At 43.1% G+C, this 15,725-nt stretch overlaps 1 protein-coding gene across 1 annotated transcript in view; it reads right to left on the bottom strand.

Annotated features, from left to right (window-relative positions):
- LOC139575057 (DNA damage-binding protein 1) overlaps nucleotides 1–12,921 on the bottom strand; it is a 28,343-nt gene extending 15,422 nt beyond the window's left edge. The window contains exons 1-10 of the mRNA XM_071400029.1: nucleotides 12,766–12,921; nucleotides 11,610–11,758; nucleotides 10,955–11,071; nucleotides 10,572–10,793; nucleotides 10,144–10,258; nucleotides 9,803–9,900; nucleotides 9,463–9,621; nucleotides 6,155–6,238; nucleotides 5,595–5,814; nucleotides 3,123–3,198 (exon numbers count right to left, since the gene is read on the bottom strand). Coding sequence (XP_071256130.1) covers nucleotides 3,123–3,198; nucleotides 5,595–5,814; nucleotides 6,155–6,238; nucleotides 9,463–9,621; nucleotides 9,803–9,900; nucleotides 10,144–10,258; nucleotides 10,572–10,793; nucleotides 10,955–11,071; nucleotides 11,610–11,758; nucleotides 12,766–12,826 — 1,301 coding nt within the window. The 5' untranslated portion in view covers nucleotides 12,827–12,921. The remainder of the gene's footprint in view (nucleotides 1–3,122; nucleotides 3,199–5,594; nucleotides 5,815–6,154; nucleotides 6,239–9,462; nucleotides 9,622–9,802; nucleotides 9,901–10,143; nucleotides 10,259–10,571; nucleotides 10,794–10,954; nucleotides 11,072–11,609; nucleotides 11,759–12,765) is intronic.
- Nucleotides 12,922–15,725: the final 2,804 nt, after the last annotated feature.

The raw sequence follows: 15,725 nt of genomic DNA, 5'->3' as shown, positions 1-15,725 counted from the left end.
ACACAATTGCAATTTATCGATGGCAATTTGAATGCACAGAGATACCTTGACAAGATCCTGAGGCCCATTGTCATGCCATTCCAGGGCTTGACATTAACATTTGTTGTCACTTGTCCTTTGGACAAGTAGGACATATTTTTTTACTTGTTGAAAAGCTGAAGTCACTTATCCCAACAACAAAAAAAGGTCTGGAACACCATCGGCCAAAAGAGTGACTGAAATAAGTGACGTACATAGGAGGGATCTGAAATAATTTTATGCGCTTGCCCATAGACAATGTTATCCTTCCCTAGCAGCCATCCAAAATAACGTAGAAAAAAGGTACAACAAAAAAGTGACTGCTACGCATTTGGCTGGCATGCCACAGGAGGGACGAAAGGAATCATGACATTGATCAAATATATTTAGTGGACTCGAATCTTTTCGAATGGCTTATTCCACTCTGGGGGAGCTGTGGCACGAAAGAGATGTGTATTAGCTTAGGCCCATCTGTGCCGAAGCTCACAGATGGCGCGAGTGACAGTCAAAGTGCATCGCTGGCTGTGCTGTCTTGTGCCGAGTTGTAAATCATCATGGGCTGCAGAGCAACTCTGCTGTCCTCAACTTGATAATTATATTCCCATTTTCCCCCTTACCCTTCGCTCTTATTAAGCCTAAGCTACTATACGTGTTGTAGTAGGTTGCACATTGCTAGAATAATATGAAAAAGGGCATCGGCCAACTACCCATTTCTTTCATTAGCATTCCTCAGCTGTAGCCTAAGTTCTTTTGATTCCTCATTTGATTTCGCCATCTTGGTATTGTTTGCTCAATGTCACTTTTGGCCTAAAATATGTCATTCAAAATAAATTGTGAACGATAATAGCATAGACTCCAACTTTGATAATTATTCCCATTTTAAAAGCTGCAAGCTTTAGGACATTAAACAGTTCATTAGAATAGCTTAGAAAATACTCAACTTTAATTTGTCTTAATGCTTTTATGTTTTTTCAGTTAGTAAGATTAGGCTTTTGGTCGTTTGGTTCGCAATGGCAAGGAAGGACGCATCAACTGTAAGGTTTGTTCAAATTTCTCATTTGATTTTTACATCTTGCTTTTGTTTCTTCTCTCTCATTATTACCTTTGGCCTCCCATGTTTTTGGGTTATTCAAAAACAACTTAACTTTCTGAGATTGAATCTAACAGTCCTAGGCTTTCATTGTTTGATCATGAAATTGAACATGCATTAAACTGAAAGATTGGCTTAATAGGCCAAGTCATATTCAAATATATATTATTCTCTTGCTTTGTGTAAATATAACAATTGAAATGGGATATAGCAAATAGTAATATAGGCAATTTACTCAGAATGTCAACCATTCAGCCGCCGCCTGATTCAATTCTGATCGGAATAATTGTTTGATGTTGTGGTTTTTCAACTTGTCCATTTGGAAATCTACATTCTGGTTGTCAGACTATTTTACTTACCCGGGACAAGCAGATTAAGTTTTATGTCGAGCCCTGCATTCAACCACTGCCATCACCTCATGTTTCAGCATGGTAATGTACGGCCCCATGTCGCAAGGATCTGTACACAATTCCAGGAAGCTGAAAATGGCCTGCACACTTACCAGACATGTCCACCCGTTGAACTTGTTTGGGATGATCTGAATTGACGTGTATGACAGCATGTTCCAGTTCCCGCCAATATCCAGCAACTTCGCACAGCCATTGAGTGGGACAACATGCCACAGGCCACTATCAACAGCCTGATCAACTCTATGCAAATGAGATGTGTTGCACTGCATGAGGCAAATGGTGGTCACACCAGATACTGACTAATTTTTTTATCCACGTTGCTACTCTTTTTTTTTTAAGGCATCTGTGACCAACAGATGCCTATCTGTATTCCCAGTCATTTGAAATCCATAGATTAGGGCCTAATGAATTTATTTCAATTGACTGATTAACTTATATGAACTGTAACTCAGTAAAATCTTAGAAATTGTTGCATGTAGCATTTATATTTTTGTTCAGTGAAAATAGGCAACATACATTGCAAAAAAGGCTGGCTATCCCAAATGATTGACATGCCTGAAAGCCAATCAGATTGACTTTTCCAACCAATAAGGATGCTTGGACGCAATGCAGGGCAATGCCCTCGACACCTCAAGTTAGCAAGTGTTAACTGTTCACATGCCGTTTCCTAACTAAGTGTTGTGTGCGTCCATTGCAATAAGTGTAGTATCATTATTATTGCTACACGTGTGTTTGAGTATGTCTAGCATACTCAATACTGTATTAGCATTGTTTATATTATATGCATGCTATAGCTGCAATATGTTTATATCTGCAATATGTATAGCCTTGTGTTAATTGTGTAGTAGCTAGTACCAGTCTACAGATTCTAGAAGTTCCCAGAATGTTCCAGCTCTTTCTGTGCACCAGCACAGGCGCAGTAGCCCTAAATTAATATCTCAGCCAGGCCAGCTATAAAACTCCATTGCCTTAGGTCTTCTACCTCTGCCCATGTATATTCTTTAATGATGTCTAGATGCTATACAATGGGATTCATTCATGTTTATATTATGCCACAGTTTGCTCATCTGCTTGTTATATTACACATGTACATTTATCTTAGTATATTCTAATGATTGTATTGTTTCCCCTTTTAGAACCACACAAAAAATATAAGACGAAGAAGAATGGAATCATCTATGCTATGTTTGCGTGTGGTGGTGACCTAGTGTTGAGTATGGGCCTCAACATCATGTTCTGACCAGACAGCACTATAGTGGGCAGATCTTAGTGAATTAGTTTAAGTGTAATAGCAGGTGAGGAGATCCAGCTGGACGTTTTTTCATGGTCCTAGTTTTCACTGAATTTAGTGACCCAACAGGCAGATAGCGTGTAGCGTTACAATTGGTGTAAAAATCTATCCATGTCAACAATGTCTGACTCTGAAATTAAATGTTTTATCTGTCTATTCTCCCTTTTGTTATAATAGGTGTCAAATCAATAACTCGTCATATAAACAAGATACTGTGGCATTAGGCAAGGCCTCACCAGACTGAACAGGGAGCGATTGTATTGTGGTCAACCCGTGCAGAACCTTTCTATAAGGCCACCACTGGTTGTCTCACCTTGTCTGGCCCACGAAAGACAGGACCAGCATATCGTCTGTCTCTCTCCCAGCCTCTGAGCGAAGGGGCCACAAACCTGGGAGGACAACAAAAAATATGAGGGAAAATAAACATCAAGTGTTCCACAGAACTAGAAAACAAGCAGCATTATTAGCTAGGTGGTGTTTCATTAGTGCAAAAAACAGAAAATGTTGTTTCGCAACAGAAAACAAGAATGAGCTTCTTATTTGGACTACTATTGGATTAGGTCCAGGTAGTCCATCCCGGTTTTAGTCTGTTTTCTTCCATTTCGCTGCCTGGTGAACAGGACCCTGAACTAGAAAAGGAGTCAACGAGGTAGCTTGATTGATCCGTGCCCACAGTCCTTGTGGGCCACGGCAGTTTCTCAAGGTTTTCATTCTCCATCTGGGCCTCATTGATTAGCCAAGTAAACAATTTGCTTCTCACCAGCGTGTTCATGAGTATGTGGCCAATGCCTGGGACCATAAACAATTTTTAAAAACGACAATCAAAAACAGAAATAATTAGACAGATGCAAACAATATGGAGAAAATCCCACTGAAGCCCCATTTCCATTGGCACTTTGAAGTCAACCCAGGTTGGGCTGGCCTTGATGGGTTAGCTCAAAATGGATTTCAACTGCCTTCAGAAATGAAAAATTATGTCAAGTTGCAAGGAAGCCAATATGTGACTGCAGCTGGCATCGCTAATATTGCTAGCTAGCAAGATGTTGAAGAATTTAATTCACCATGTTGTAACTAACATTATCCCATACACCTGCCAGTGCCAGCCAGACTCAGAGCCATGTATTTAGCTTGCTGAAGTTAGCTAGGTAGCTAAACAGGCTAGCCTCTTAGAATGTAGATTTCTACCTAAATAGACATAAGCAAAAGTAACTGCTATTCATGTGTAATTACATGATTATGACAAGCCAAAACATGGTAAATTTGGACAGATGACATCTGGGATAGTATTAGGAAATTATCAGAAGATAGGAGTTACAAGCACACACAAAATACATGTTTTTGTTTGAAAGCAATATTTCATTGACAATAAGAGAATTATTGATGTATCCCTAAACCGCTCCAAAGTGGCATATACCTGTAAATTAGATCATTCCAATGAGATTACATATTTGCAATTCCTAAAATTGGTATTTGTTCAGTATATCATTTTCTTTACCATATCAACCTCTCTCAAACATTGTGGTGGTGTCGGGGGGATATACAGGGGATATCCAAGGGTTTATCATATTTTTCAAGCGCAAAGATAGTCACTCGGGGGGGACATTCGGTGTTGCCATTAAGTCATACATCAGATAACATTGGCAATAGGCTACATTTTTTCCTACCAACCTAAGGATTAACGTAGCTATAGCTCAAACACAGACCAAATCGAAGCTTATCCTGTAAGATGATTGCTGTTTGGTGAAAATGTTGTGTAAAATAAAATTTAAAAGTGCGACTCTGGGCTGGTGATCAATAACAGAAGGTCACATGCAGACAAATAAGACATCCTCATGATCTGTGGAGTCCCAGCTTTCGGTGTGAATCAAAGCATACCGTGTTAATTTTGTTTATGCTTCACAACACTAACCGGAAAGTAGGTAGCAGCCATCTTGAAATCAGGTCATCGGCTCGGTCTGCCCATATATGGTAGTAAAATCACACCAAATATTTTAACAAACAGATCAAGATACTAAGCTTTCCGCAGACACCCTGCGTTTGCAGATAGGGGCTACCGTTCTCATACCAGACTGAATTGAATGAAAACATATATATAATATGGGGAAGTTACATTTAAGCTAGCTTAATTCCTACCTTGCTTGCCATGGCATTGGCTATTAGCTAGCTAACCAAGCAAACCAGACGGGTTTGATATGATGTAGCTAACGAGCATTCAATACGACCTGGTCAGCAAAAATTCCTGCTATCTCACGTTAGCTAGTAAGTTTCAACTGATTCGCGAGCAAATGAGTTAGCTAGCTAGCATTCTAGGGCTGAGTGTTCTTATAAACATTTGTGTAGTACAAAAATGTATGAAGGATCCAGCTATTGTGGTAACTCGTGTCATGTCTGACTACTACAGGACTGCTTGTCCATGGGCAAGCTAACAGCAACAAGCCCAGACAAGCTAGCTGAATGTTGTGTCAGCATCCAGCAGTGATACGCTTGGGGGTTGTACAGTAATGGTGTCACCATCCTGGATTCTAATTGAGCTAGCACCAGTTGTGAAATTGGGCTGCGCTGGCCTGGGTTTCCCTCCACCCAGCTCGAATTTGAGAATTTCATTTAAGCCATCTTGAATTTGGCCCTAGTGTATCAGAGGTAGAGGGACTAACCATATATTTCTTATACCAATCCAACTCCTTCAGCTCTGTCTAGGGGATAAGGGCTAGGGGTCGATTGGGTATTGGTCCAGAGAGAGCAGCAGCCTCCTCTTTTCCGAGGGCCTAGAAGCCCTCCTACTGACCTTTGATTCCTGGCAGGTCGATGCTGGCGTGCTCGTGGATCCCAATGCCATTCCGGATGATCCTGAGGGAGCCCTCCTTAAACGCTCCGGAACAGGTGACCAGCTGGCCCTGTCCCTGTCTCTCCAGGTCCACTACACACATGTCCACGATGGGCCCCAGGTTGGTGAAGGTCTCCATCACCGCCACGTACGACCCTGAGTCGTTACTGTCCACATTGAGCTGGAAGGGGGGGGTTGGACAACTCTAGATAAACAACAAGTGGACTATTGATGTCCACCGCCCAGCACAGAAAAAAATTGTGAGGCATGCTTATCCTTTCTTAAACTCTTAAATTTCAAAGCTGGTTTGATCTGTACCTTTCGATTACTGAGTGATGGCCATCATCCCCTTGGTTGTCTACAAGTGCTATAAAACACTCTACCATACTCAAAAAGCACCTTGTAAAACCAGTTTCCTGGAATTGTTTTCTTCTCATTTGTCTTTGTTAAAATCAACACTTCCTGGGGTTCCTGGGGTTACATTCATCGAGGTGTTTTCTATGTGACCAGTCCAACCTTACCTTGACCAACTGGGAGTCACCCAGTCTGGAACCAACAAACACCACACCGTTGTCTAGGTAGGTCAAGCACTCTGCAATGGACGTCTGCAAGGGAGGGAGGGAGGGTCGCACATAGACATTACTCTTCAGTAGGGTTGTATAAAAGGATGTTTTGTTAACTAGTAAATAGCAGCCTACAGCAGTGTGTTTAAATCATTTCTAACTTGTTAACAATTTCTGATAGTTCGTTTTTGCAACTATGTGGGTTTTAGCTTGCTTGAGCCTGCTAACTGAGGAGTGTTAATTCATATATTTCCATGTTTCATTTTAAAACATTTCTGGTAAAGGAGTTGTTTAATCTAACTGCTTAACTAAACTCCGCAACAAAAAACGTCCTCTCACTGTCAAGTGCGTTTATTGTCAGCAAACTTAACATGTGTAAATATTTGTATGAACATAAGATTCAACAACGGAGACATAAACTGAACAAGTTCCACAGACATGTGACTAACAGAAATTGAATAATGTCCCTGAACAAAGGGAGGGGTCAAAATCAAAAGTCAGTATCTGGTGTGGCCACCAGCTGCATTAAGTACTGAAGTGCATCTCCTCCTCGAGGACTGCACCAGATTTGCCAGTTCTTGCTGTGAGAAGCCACAGGTGCATGTCCATTAATTGTTTATGGTTCATTGAACAAGCATGGGAAACAGTGTCTAAACCCTTTACAATGAAGACCTGTGAAGCTATTTGGATTTCTACGAATTATCTTCGAAAGACAGGGTCCTGAAAAGGGGACGCTTCTTTTTTTGCTGAGTTTATTCATCTTTACATGGAATTGTATTTGTTTTTTTAACTCAAAAAAAAAAAAAATCTTAACAGGAAAATGCCACGGGCACTATCTGATGTGTGGAAACATTCAACTGCAGCTAATGTAGAAGGAAAAGCTGTGTACATTTGCAAATTCTGTGCCAAATCATGTGTGAAGAATCCAACAAAGATACAGTATCTGGCCAAGTTGCATAAAGTTCCCTCAGTGCTCACAACCTCATACAAAAGTCCCTCCACTTCTATTCGAGATAAAAAATAATGAACCACACACCTTATCGATAGAAACAGCTCATGGTCCTCCTGGAATCATAGTTTTTTTTTTTTACTCAATGGAAGAACGTAGTCAGAGAAATGCTGATGAATGTCTTGCTCGAGCTGTGTATGCAACTGGTTCACCTCTGATGCTCACAGGCAATGTGTATTGGAAGAGATTTCTGAATGTTCTTCGCCCAGAAATGCTTATCTACTCATTTGCTGGATGCAGAGTTCAACTGAGTTCAAGTGATCAAGGTCAAGCAAACCATCTCTGATGGGTGGTCGAATGTTCGTGGGCAAGGAATAATAAACTACATCATGTCCACCCCTCAACCAGTATTCTACAAGAGCATACAAGGGACAACAGACACACCTGTCTCTACATTGCAGGTGAGCTGAAGGCAGTCATCAATAACCTTGGACCACAGAAGGTATTTGCACTGGTGGCAGACAATGCTGTGAACATGAAGGCTGCTTGGTCTAAAGTGGAGGAGTCCTACCCTCACATCACACCCATTGGCTGTGCTGCTCATGCATTGAATCTGCTCCTCAAGGACATAATGGCACTGAAAACAATGGATACAGTCTACAAGAGAGCCAAGGAAATGGTTAGGTATGTGAAGGGTAACCAAGTTATAGCAGCAATCTACCTCACCAAGCAAAGTGAGAAGAATAAGACCACCACATTGAAACTGCCCAGCAACACCCGCTGGGGTGATGTTGTTATCATGTTTGACAGTCTCCTGAAAGGGAAGGAAATTACCATATCACAAATGACCAAGAAATGACCATATCACAGTCTGCCAATATGGACAGCCCCATCAAGAGGATCCTCCTGGATTATGTATTTTGGGAGAGAGTGATAAGCAGCCTGAAACCTATAGCAGTAGCCACTGCACGGATTGAGGGAGACAATGCCATCCTGTCTGATGATCAGACTCTGCTTGCAGATGTAAGAGAAGAAATCTGTACTGCCCTGCCCACTTCACTGTTGCTCCAAGCAGAGGAAACTGCAGTTCTGAAATGCATCAAAAAGCACGAAGACCTCTGCCTGAAGCCCATACACGCCGCAGCGTACATGTTGGACCCCAAGTATGCTGGCAAGAGAATCCTGTCTGGTGCAGAGATCAACAAGGCCTATGGTGTCATCACTACCGTGTCTCGCCACCTTGGCCTGCTGGAGGTCATTTTGCAGGGCACCTCCTTGCACAAAGGCGGAGGTAGCGGTCCTGCTGCTGGGTTGTTGCCCTCCTACGGCCTCCTCCACGTCTCCTGATGTACTGGCCTGTCTCCTGGTAGCGCCTCCATGCTCTGGACACTACGCTGACAGACACAGCAAACCTTTTTGCCACAGCTCGCATTGATGTGCCATCCTGGATGAACTGCACTACCTGAGCCACTTGTGTGGGTTGTAGACTCCGTCTCATGCTACCACTAGAGTGAAAGCACCGCCAGCATTCAAAAGTGACCAAAACATCAGCCAGGAAGCATAGGAACTGAGAAGTGGTCTGTGGTCACCACCTGCAGAACCATTCCTTTATTGGGGGTGTCTTGCTAATTGCCTATAATTTCCACCTTTTGTCTATTCCATTTGCACAACCGCATGTGAAATTTATTGTCAATCAGTGTTGCTTCCTAAGTGGACTGTTTGATTTCACAGAAGTGTGATTGACTTGGAGTTACATTATGTTGTTTAAGTGTTCCCTTTATTTTTTTGAGCAGTGTATATCCAAAGCAAAAAACATCTACACTTAAATGGTATTAATATTAATTTATATATATTTCCGTTAATTCCCATGGAAAGTTTCCACCTCTGAATATTCCCCAAAATGTGCAACCCTACTCTTCAGCCCATCTCATATTATCAACTTACAAAAAGGGCCTGGTGTACACTCACATATTTTTTACAATACACACTGAAGGATCATTCTGCCATTGAGACTCAGTTGTGTAATGTGAATGTCAAATAGGCAAGAAGCAGAGAAAAGGGAAAGAGAGTTCAAAAGGTACATCATTGAAAGCAAGATGAGACAACTGAGCCAGATAAAGAAGAAGAGATCAGAGGGAGACAGAAAAAGCAAGAGACATCAGAGAGAGCAAGAGAGAAGGCTTTCTATGGAGAGAAGAACAAACGACATAAGTTGAGATGAAATGAGAGACCACACAAAAGAGAAAACAACCAGAAACACAGAGGGAGACAGATCACAAGAAAGAGAGGGAGACAGCAGGCCTACTACAACACATACCTCTCCGAGCAGCTCGACGCGGAGGTCCTTGAGCACCACGGCCCCGTCCATCAGCTCCTCTTTCTCCAGCAGCAGCATAAACAGGCGGCCCTCCATGTCCCCCAGCAGGTAGCGCGAGCCGTTGGGGTCCACGCGGTTGTGACATACGATGGTGCTTTGCTGTTGGGGGGGGGGGGGGGCAGAGGCGGTGTATGAGTGGTGTCACTCTGTTCTATGTAAAGAGCTCTGAGCATCTGGAGAAGTGCAGCCCTCTATATCCAATTCATCATTGCTATCAAGCTGCAAGACGCTGGAAAAGAGTTGAAAGCCTCTGCATTGTGTTGATTTACGTTGATCTTACCTTGATGGTGGGAGGCGCAATGGCCAAGTATTTATCCCCGTTGTGGTAGGTGATGGATTCTTGTCCAATGATTATAGCGCCTCCAAATGGTTCTGGGACTGAAATAGACAAATACATAAACCACCACGTAAATCAACCAACAAGGGAATCACATTCAAATACGCTATAAGAAGAAGTAGAAAAAGCAGAAGAGGACCCTTGGGCGCTGCAGTTCCAGTGGAAATTATCTTTAAACACTAATTTAAGAGTTTTGAACATCAGAATAAAGTAAATCTCATGAGCATTGGACCAGGGCCCCGACGATCATTGTCTAACCCTGCCTGGATATTCTATCTCCTCACCTGGGATGACCATAGAAGCCTCAGCCTCCACGTTTTCCTGTTTCCACGGCCCCTTGTTGAACTCCTTCTCCCTCAGCGACACCTCATAGGTCTTCACATGCCGTCCCTGAGGGTCCTACAGCACACAAACAAAATCAGACTGACACCCTCGCAGATATTCATGCAACATTTCTGTTAACTAAAGCACACATTCCCCCTTTCACCGGGCATGCACTACTGTCTCATATACACATCCCCTCTGACTGCCCAATATTCTTTCAAACAGCATCATATTCCTAGTCTTGCATTCTCTCAACTCCTCCCCAACCATCCCCTCAAAACACACCCATTTAAATGCATAGACACAACCATTCCAACATTGTAACCCTTTCATCCACCACTTCCTACCCGTCCCTAACCCACCCTATTTTACCTGCACCCCTCCCTACCTGATAGATGAAGCAGACTGTGGGCGCCTGACAGCCGTACAGGAAGTGGACGTCGATGACCTGCAGCTCCTCCAGGCGGATGTTGAAGGCCTTGAGTTCTCGGTTCTCCCGGTCCAACGGGATCACCTTGAATAGGCCGTCGTACAGCCGCAGGCCGATCATGCGGCACTCAGGGTCTACAATGCCAATGATGCCTGTCTCCGAGGGACGCCCGATGCGGTCCTATGAAAAAATAAATAAGTTGGTCAAGTAAGAGGCGTTTCACGGCATCCTATTGTTTCAGTCTGCAGAGTATTCCTGTTGTAGTTTTGCAGAACATATACCTTGATCTCCATCAACAGCTCAAAGACACTGGCTATTCGCATATATATATTTTTTTCTACCTGCACGTTGCCGTGGGCGCGGGTGATGATGTCGATGCTCTCGCCGTTCTGTTTGTACTCCAGGATGCAAGCGTTGTATTTGGCCGTGAGAATGAACAGCAGATCCTTGCTTTCGCCCTGCAGTCAAAACAGACAAAAAGTTCCTCTCCATTGAAGCCAGTGAAAACATACGTCCGACGTTCAATTTCGGCATCGGCAGAAGTTTACAACTTGTATGGCAGTTACAGAAAGAAACCTGGGTCTTGTTAAGAGGGGCACACCGTAGTGGAACCTTTTGCAACGTAAAACATAATTCTGTGTTCTTATTGAGATCACGAGTGGCGCAGCGGTCTAAGACACTGCATCTCAGTGCTTGAGGCTTCACTACAGACACTATGGTTAAAATCCAGGCTGTATCACAACCGGCCATGATTGGGAGTCCCATAGGGCAGCGCACAATTGGCCCAGCGTTGTCTGGGTTTGGCCGGTGTAGGCCGTCATTGTAAATAAGAATGTGTTCTTAACTGACTTGCCTAGTTAAATAAAGGTTAAATAAAATAAATAAATAAAAGTTCATGCAGTACCTCCTTGTTTCAAAATGTTTTCTCTCTACTGAATATGACCCAGCTTTGAAATGACTAACATGCACACACAAACATACAGGTAGTAGACTCACCTTTGGCCTGAAGAGCTCCATGACAGCAATCTTGCCGTACATGCCCACCTCTTTGACGGGCCGGAGCCCTTCCGCTGTGACCACATAGATCTCCAGGCGTGTGTTTTTGGCAATGAGCAGATTCAGGTCCTCGGCAGAAGTAAAGTGGCCTGGGGAAGAGAGGGTGGTCTAGTCAGTCAGACTAACTTTTTCTAAGAGCTAAATTAGTAGTTATTGGAGTGCCTTCCAGCTTTCTGTATGACTAGCAGATTTTTTATTTAACTAGGCAAGTCTACGCAATATTTTTATTTATTTCCCAATCTCCTTCCTGTATATTGAAAATGCTAATTTCTGGAATTCAAGTATTTGTTTTTCTATGTACTAGCAATACAACTGGCATACTTTTCTAGCTAGGCAGATAATTTTTACTCAAAATATGCACTAAGGTGACAACACTGCATAGACAGTGTGATTTTAAAATTAATAATATGGGATTTGTTAGTCAGTGTCAGAATGCCTTAAATTAAGTTGTTTTTAATCACACGTGATTTTAACCTAAAACGTAATACATTGAATAGTTTGCTAGTTATCGCCAACATATTTGCAATCAAAGAAATGCAGGCAGTTAAAGGCTAAGTAAATGTCCTTACATTCGTAACTATGCAGACTGTCCATGACTATAACATTATACATTTGCCAATTTATTATTTAGGTGGACATATTGACTGGCACTGCAGTGGCCTGCCTGCTACCTGTGTAATTTAGCAACACTGAAGCTCCAAACCTGTCTGAGATTCTTGGCCAACTGATAAACAAGAACGTAATAGTAATCCAAACAAATTGACATCAGACAACTGAAGATAGCTAGCATTAGCTTCAAAACATCCTGGCTGCGCAAGAGCACACACTGGCTCGTGCCATTTTGTGTTCACTTGATTGACAATTGATTGCTAGCTATATGATATCAGTCGAGCGAAACCACATGTCCCATACTGTGCATGGTTAATAAACATTGAACAAAGCCTTTATCAATGGACTTGATCAACTTGCTGGCGAAACAATTTCAAGGGGCCTGCAGGTGCCAGTAGCTTGGCTTCTCGCGCGGGAGCTTAACATGCTAGTGGATGAGGTCGCTACGACATGTTGGTGCGCGAGCTAACAAGAATAACATAATTACCAGTGATGCAGGCATTGACTGCCGTCGGTTTCTGCGCTGTTACCACGTAATTATAAGACATGGCGTTCAAATACAGAATAAGAACACCAGCGAAATCGTATCAGTTCTTCTCAAGTGTTGAAACCATGGATATAAATAATTTAAAAAACAAGCGGAAGTGGATTGCTAAAAACTAGATATATTTACTTTCACAGCGCCCCATGTGGCTCGAAAGTCGATTTGTCGTTGTCGGTGCATTGCCCTTCTGCATTGGACAGAATAGGAGATTGTCATAATTTATATTATTTGGCTTACCCCTCTGTAATAGGACGTTTTTTCACATGAAATACTGTGTGTTGCAATGCTTTGCTCATCAGTGTTTTAAATTGTCAACCTCAGCAGCAGAAAGCCAAGTGACTGATGAAGAGGACTAGAGATCTTTCAGAGCCATGGCATTGTTGCTCACGGTTGATCAAGCAAAATGCACTTGTAAGAGACACTTAATCTACTTACTGTATCAATCAAAATCGATAATGGTCAAAATGGCAGTAATTCTAGTACTGTGTGCGTGCACATGCATGCGTTTACATTTTTTAACATTTATTTCACCTTTATTTAACCAGGTAGGCTAGTTGAGAACAAGTTCTCATTTGCAACTGCGACCTGGCCAAGATAAAGCATAGCAATTCGACACATACAACAACACAGAGTTACACATGGAATAAACAAAACATACAGTCAATAATACAGTAGAACAAAAGAAAACAAAAAGTCTATATAAAGTGAGTGCAAATGAGGTAAGTTAAGGCAATAAATAGACCATGGTGGCGAAGTAATTACAATATAGCAATTAAACACTGGAATGGTAGATGTGCAGAAGATGAATGTGCAAGTAGAGATACTGGGGTGCAAAGGAGCAAGATAAATAAATAAATACAGGATTAGGTAGGTAGATAGATGGGCTGTTTACAGACGGGCTATGTAGAGGTGCAGTGATCTGTGAGCTGCTCTGACAGCTGGTGCTTAAAGCTAGTGTGGGAGATATGAGTCTCCAGCTTCAGAGATTTTTGCAGTTCGTTCCAGTCATTGGCAGCAGAGAACTGGAAGGAGACCAAAGGAGGAATTGGCTTTGGGGGTGACCAGTGAGATATACCTGCTGGAGCGAGTGCTACGAGTGGGTGCTGCAATGGTGACCAGTGAGCAGAGATAAGGCGGGGCTTTACCTAGCAGAGACTTGTAGATAACCTGGAGCCAGTGGGTTTGGCGACGAGTATGAAGCGAGGGCCAACCAACGAGTGGGTAGTGGGTGGGTAGTGGGTGGGTAGTGTATGGGGCTTTGGTGACAAAACGGAGGGCACTGTGATAGACTGCATCCAATTTGTTGAGTATAGTGTTGGAGGCTATTTTATAGATGACATCACCGAAGTCGAGGATCGGTAGAATGGTCAGTTTTACGAGGGTATGTTTGGCAGCATGAGTGAAGGATGCTTTGTTTTGCGAAATAGGAAGCCGATTCTAGATTTAATTTTGGATTGGAGATGCTTAATGTGAGTCTGGAAGGAGAGTTTACAGTCTAACCAGACACCCAGGTATTTGTAGTTGTCCACGTATTCTAAGTCAGAGCCGTCCAGAGTAGTGATGCTGGACGGGCGAGCAGGTGTGGGCAGTGATCGATTGAATAGCATGCATTTAGTTTTACTTGCGTTTAAGAGCAGTTGGAGGCCACGGAAGGAGAGTTGTATGGCATTGAAGCTCGTCTGGAGGTTAGTTAACACAGTGTCCAAAGAGGGGCCAGAAGTATACAGAATGGTGTCGTCTGCGTAGAGGTGGATCAGAGAATCACCAGCAGCAAGAGCAACATCATTGATGTATAGAGAGAAGAGAGTCGGCCCTAGAATTGAACCCTGTGGCACACCCATAGAGACTGCCAGAGGTCCGGACAACAGGCCCTCCGATTTGACACACTGAACTCTATCAGAGAAGTAGTTGGTAAACCAGGCGTGGCAATCATTTGAGAAACCAAGGTTGTCGAGTCTGCCAATAAGAATGTGGTGATCGACAGAGTCGAAAGCCTTGGCCAGGTCGATGAATACGGCTGCACAGTAATGTCTCTTATCGATGGCGGTTATGATGTCGTTTAGGACCTTGAGCGTGGCTGAGGTGCACCCATGACCAGCTCTGAAACCAGATTGCATAGCAGAGAAGGTATGGTGGGATTCGAAATGGTCGGTAATCTGTTAACTTGGCTTTCGAAATACCTTAGAAAGACAGGGTAGTATAGATATAGGTCTGTATCAGTTTGGTTCTAGAGTGTCACCCCCTTTGAAGAGGGGGATGACCGCGGCAGCGTTCCAATCTTTGGGAATCTCAGACGATACGAAAGAGAGGTTGAACAGGCTAGTAATAGGGGTTGCAACAATGGCGGCAGATAATTTTAGAAAGAGAGGGTCCAGATTGTCTAGCCTGGCTGATTTGTATGGGTCCAGATTTTGCAGCTCTTTCAGAACATCAGCTATCTGGATTTGGGTGAAGGAGAAATGGTGGGGGCATTGGCGGGTTGCTGTGGAGGGTGCCGTGCAGTTGACTGGGGTAGGGGTAGCTAGGTGGAAAGCATGGCCAGCCGTAGAGAGATGCTTATTGAAATTCTCAATTATAGCGGATTTATCGGTGGTAACAGTGTTTCCTAGCCTCAGAGCAGTGGGCAGCTGGGAGGAGGTGCTCTTATTCTCCATGGACTTTAGTGTCCCAGAACTTTTTTGAGTTAGTACTACAGGATGCAAATTTCTGTTTGAAAAAGCTAGCCTTAGCTTTTCTAACTGCCTGTGTATATTTGTTCCTAACTTCCCTGAAAAGGTGCATATCACGGGGGCTATTCGATGCTAATGCAGAACGCCACAGGATGTTTTTGTGCTGGTCAAGGGCAGACAGGTCTGGAGTGAACCAAGGACTATATCTATTCCTAGTTCAATTTTTCTTTAGTG

The sequence above is a fragment of the Salvelinus alpinus genome, chromosome 5 (assembly GCF_045679555.1).
Source record: "Salvelinus alpinus chromosome 5, SLU_Salpinus.1, whole genome shotgun sequence".
Taxonomy (NCBI): Eukaryota; Metazoa; Chordata; class Actinopteri; order Salmoniformes; family Salmonidae; genus Salvelinus; species Salvelinus alpinus.
The sequence above is the reverse complement of the archived record's forward strand: the minus strand, read 5'-3'. Positions and strand labels throughout refer to the sequence as shown.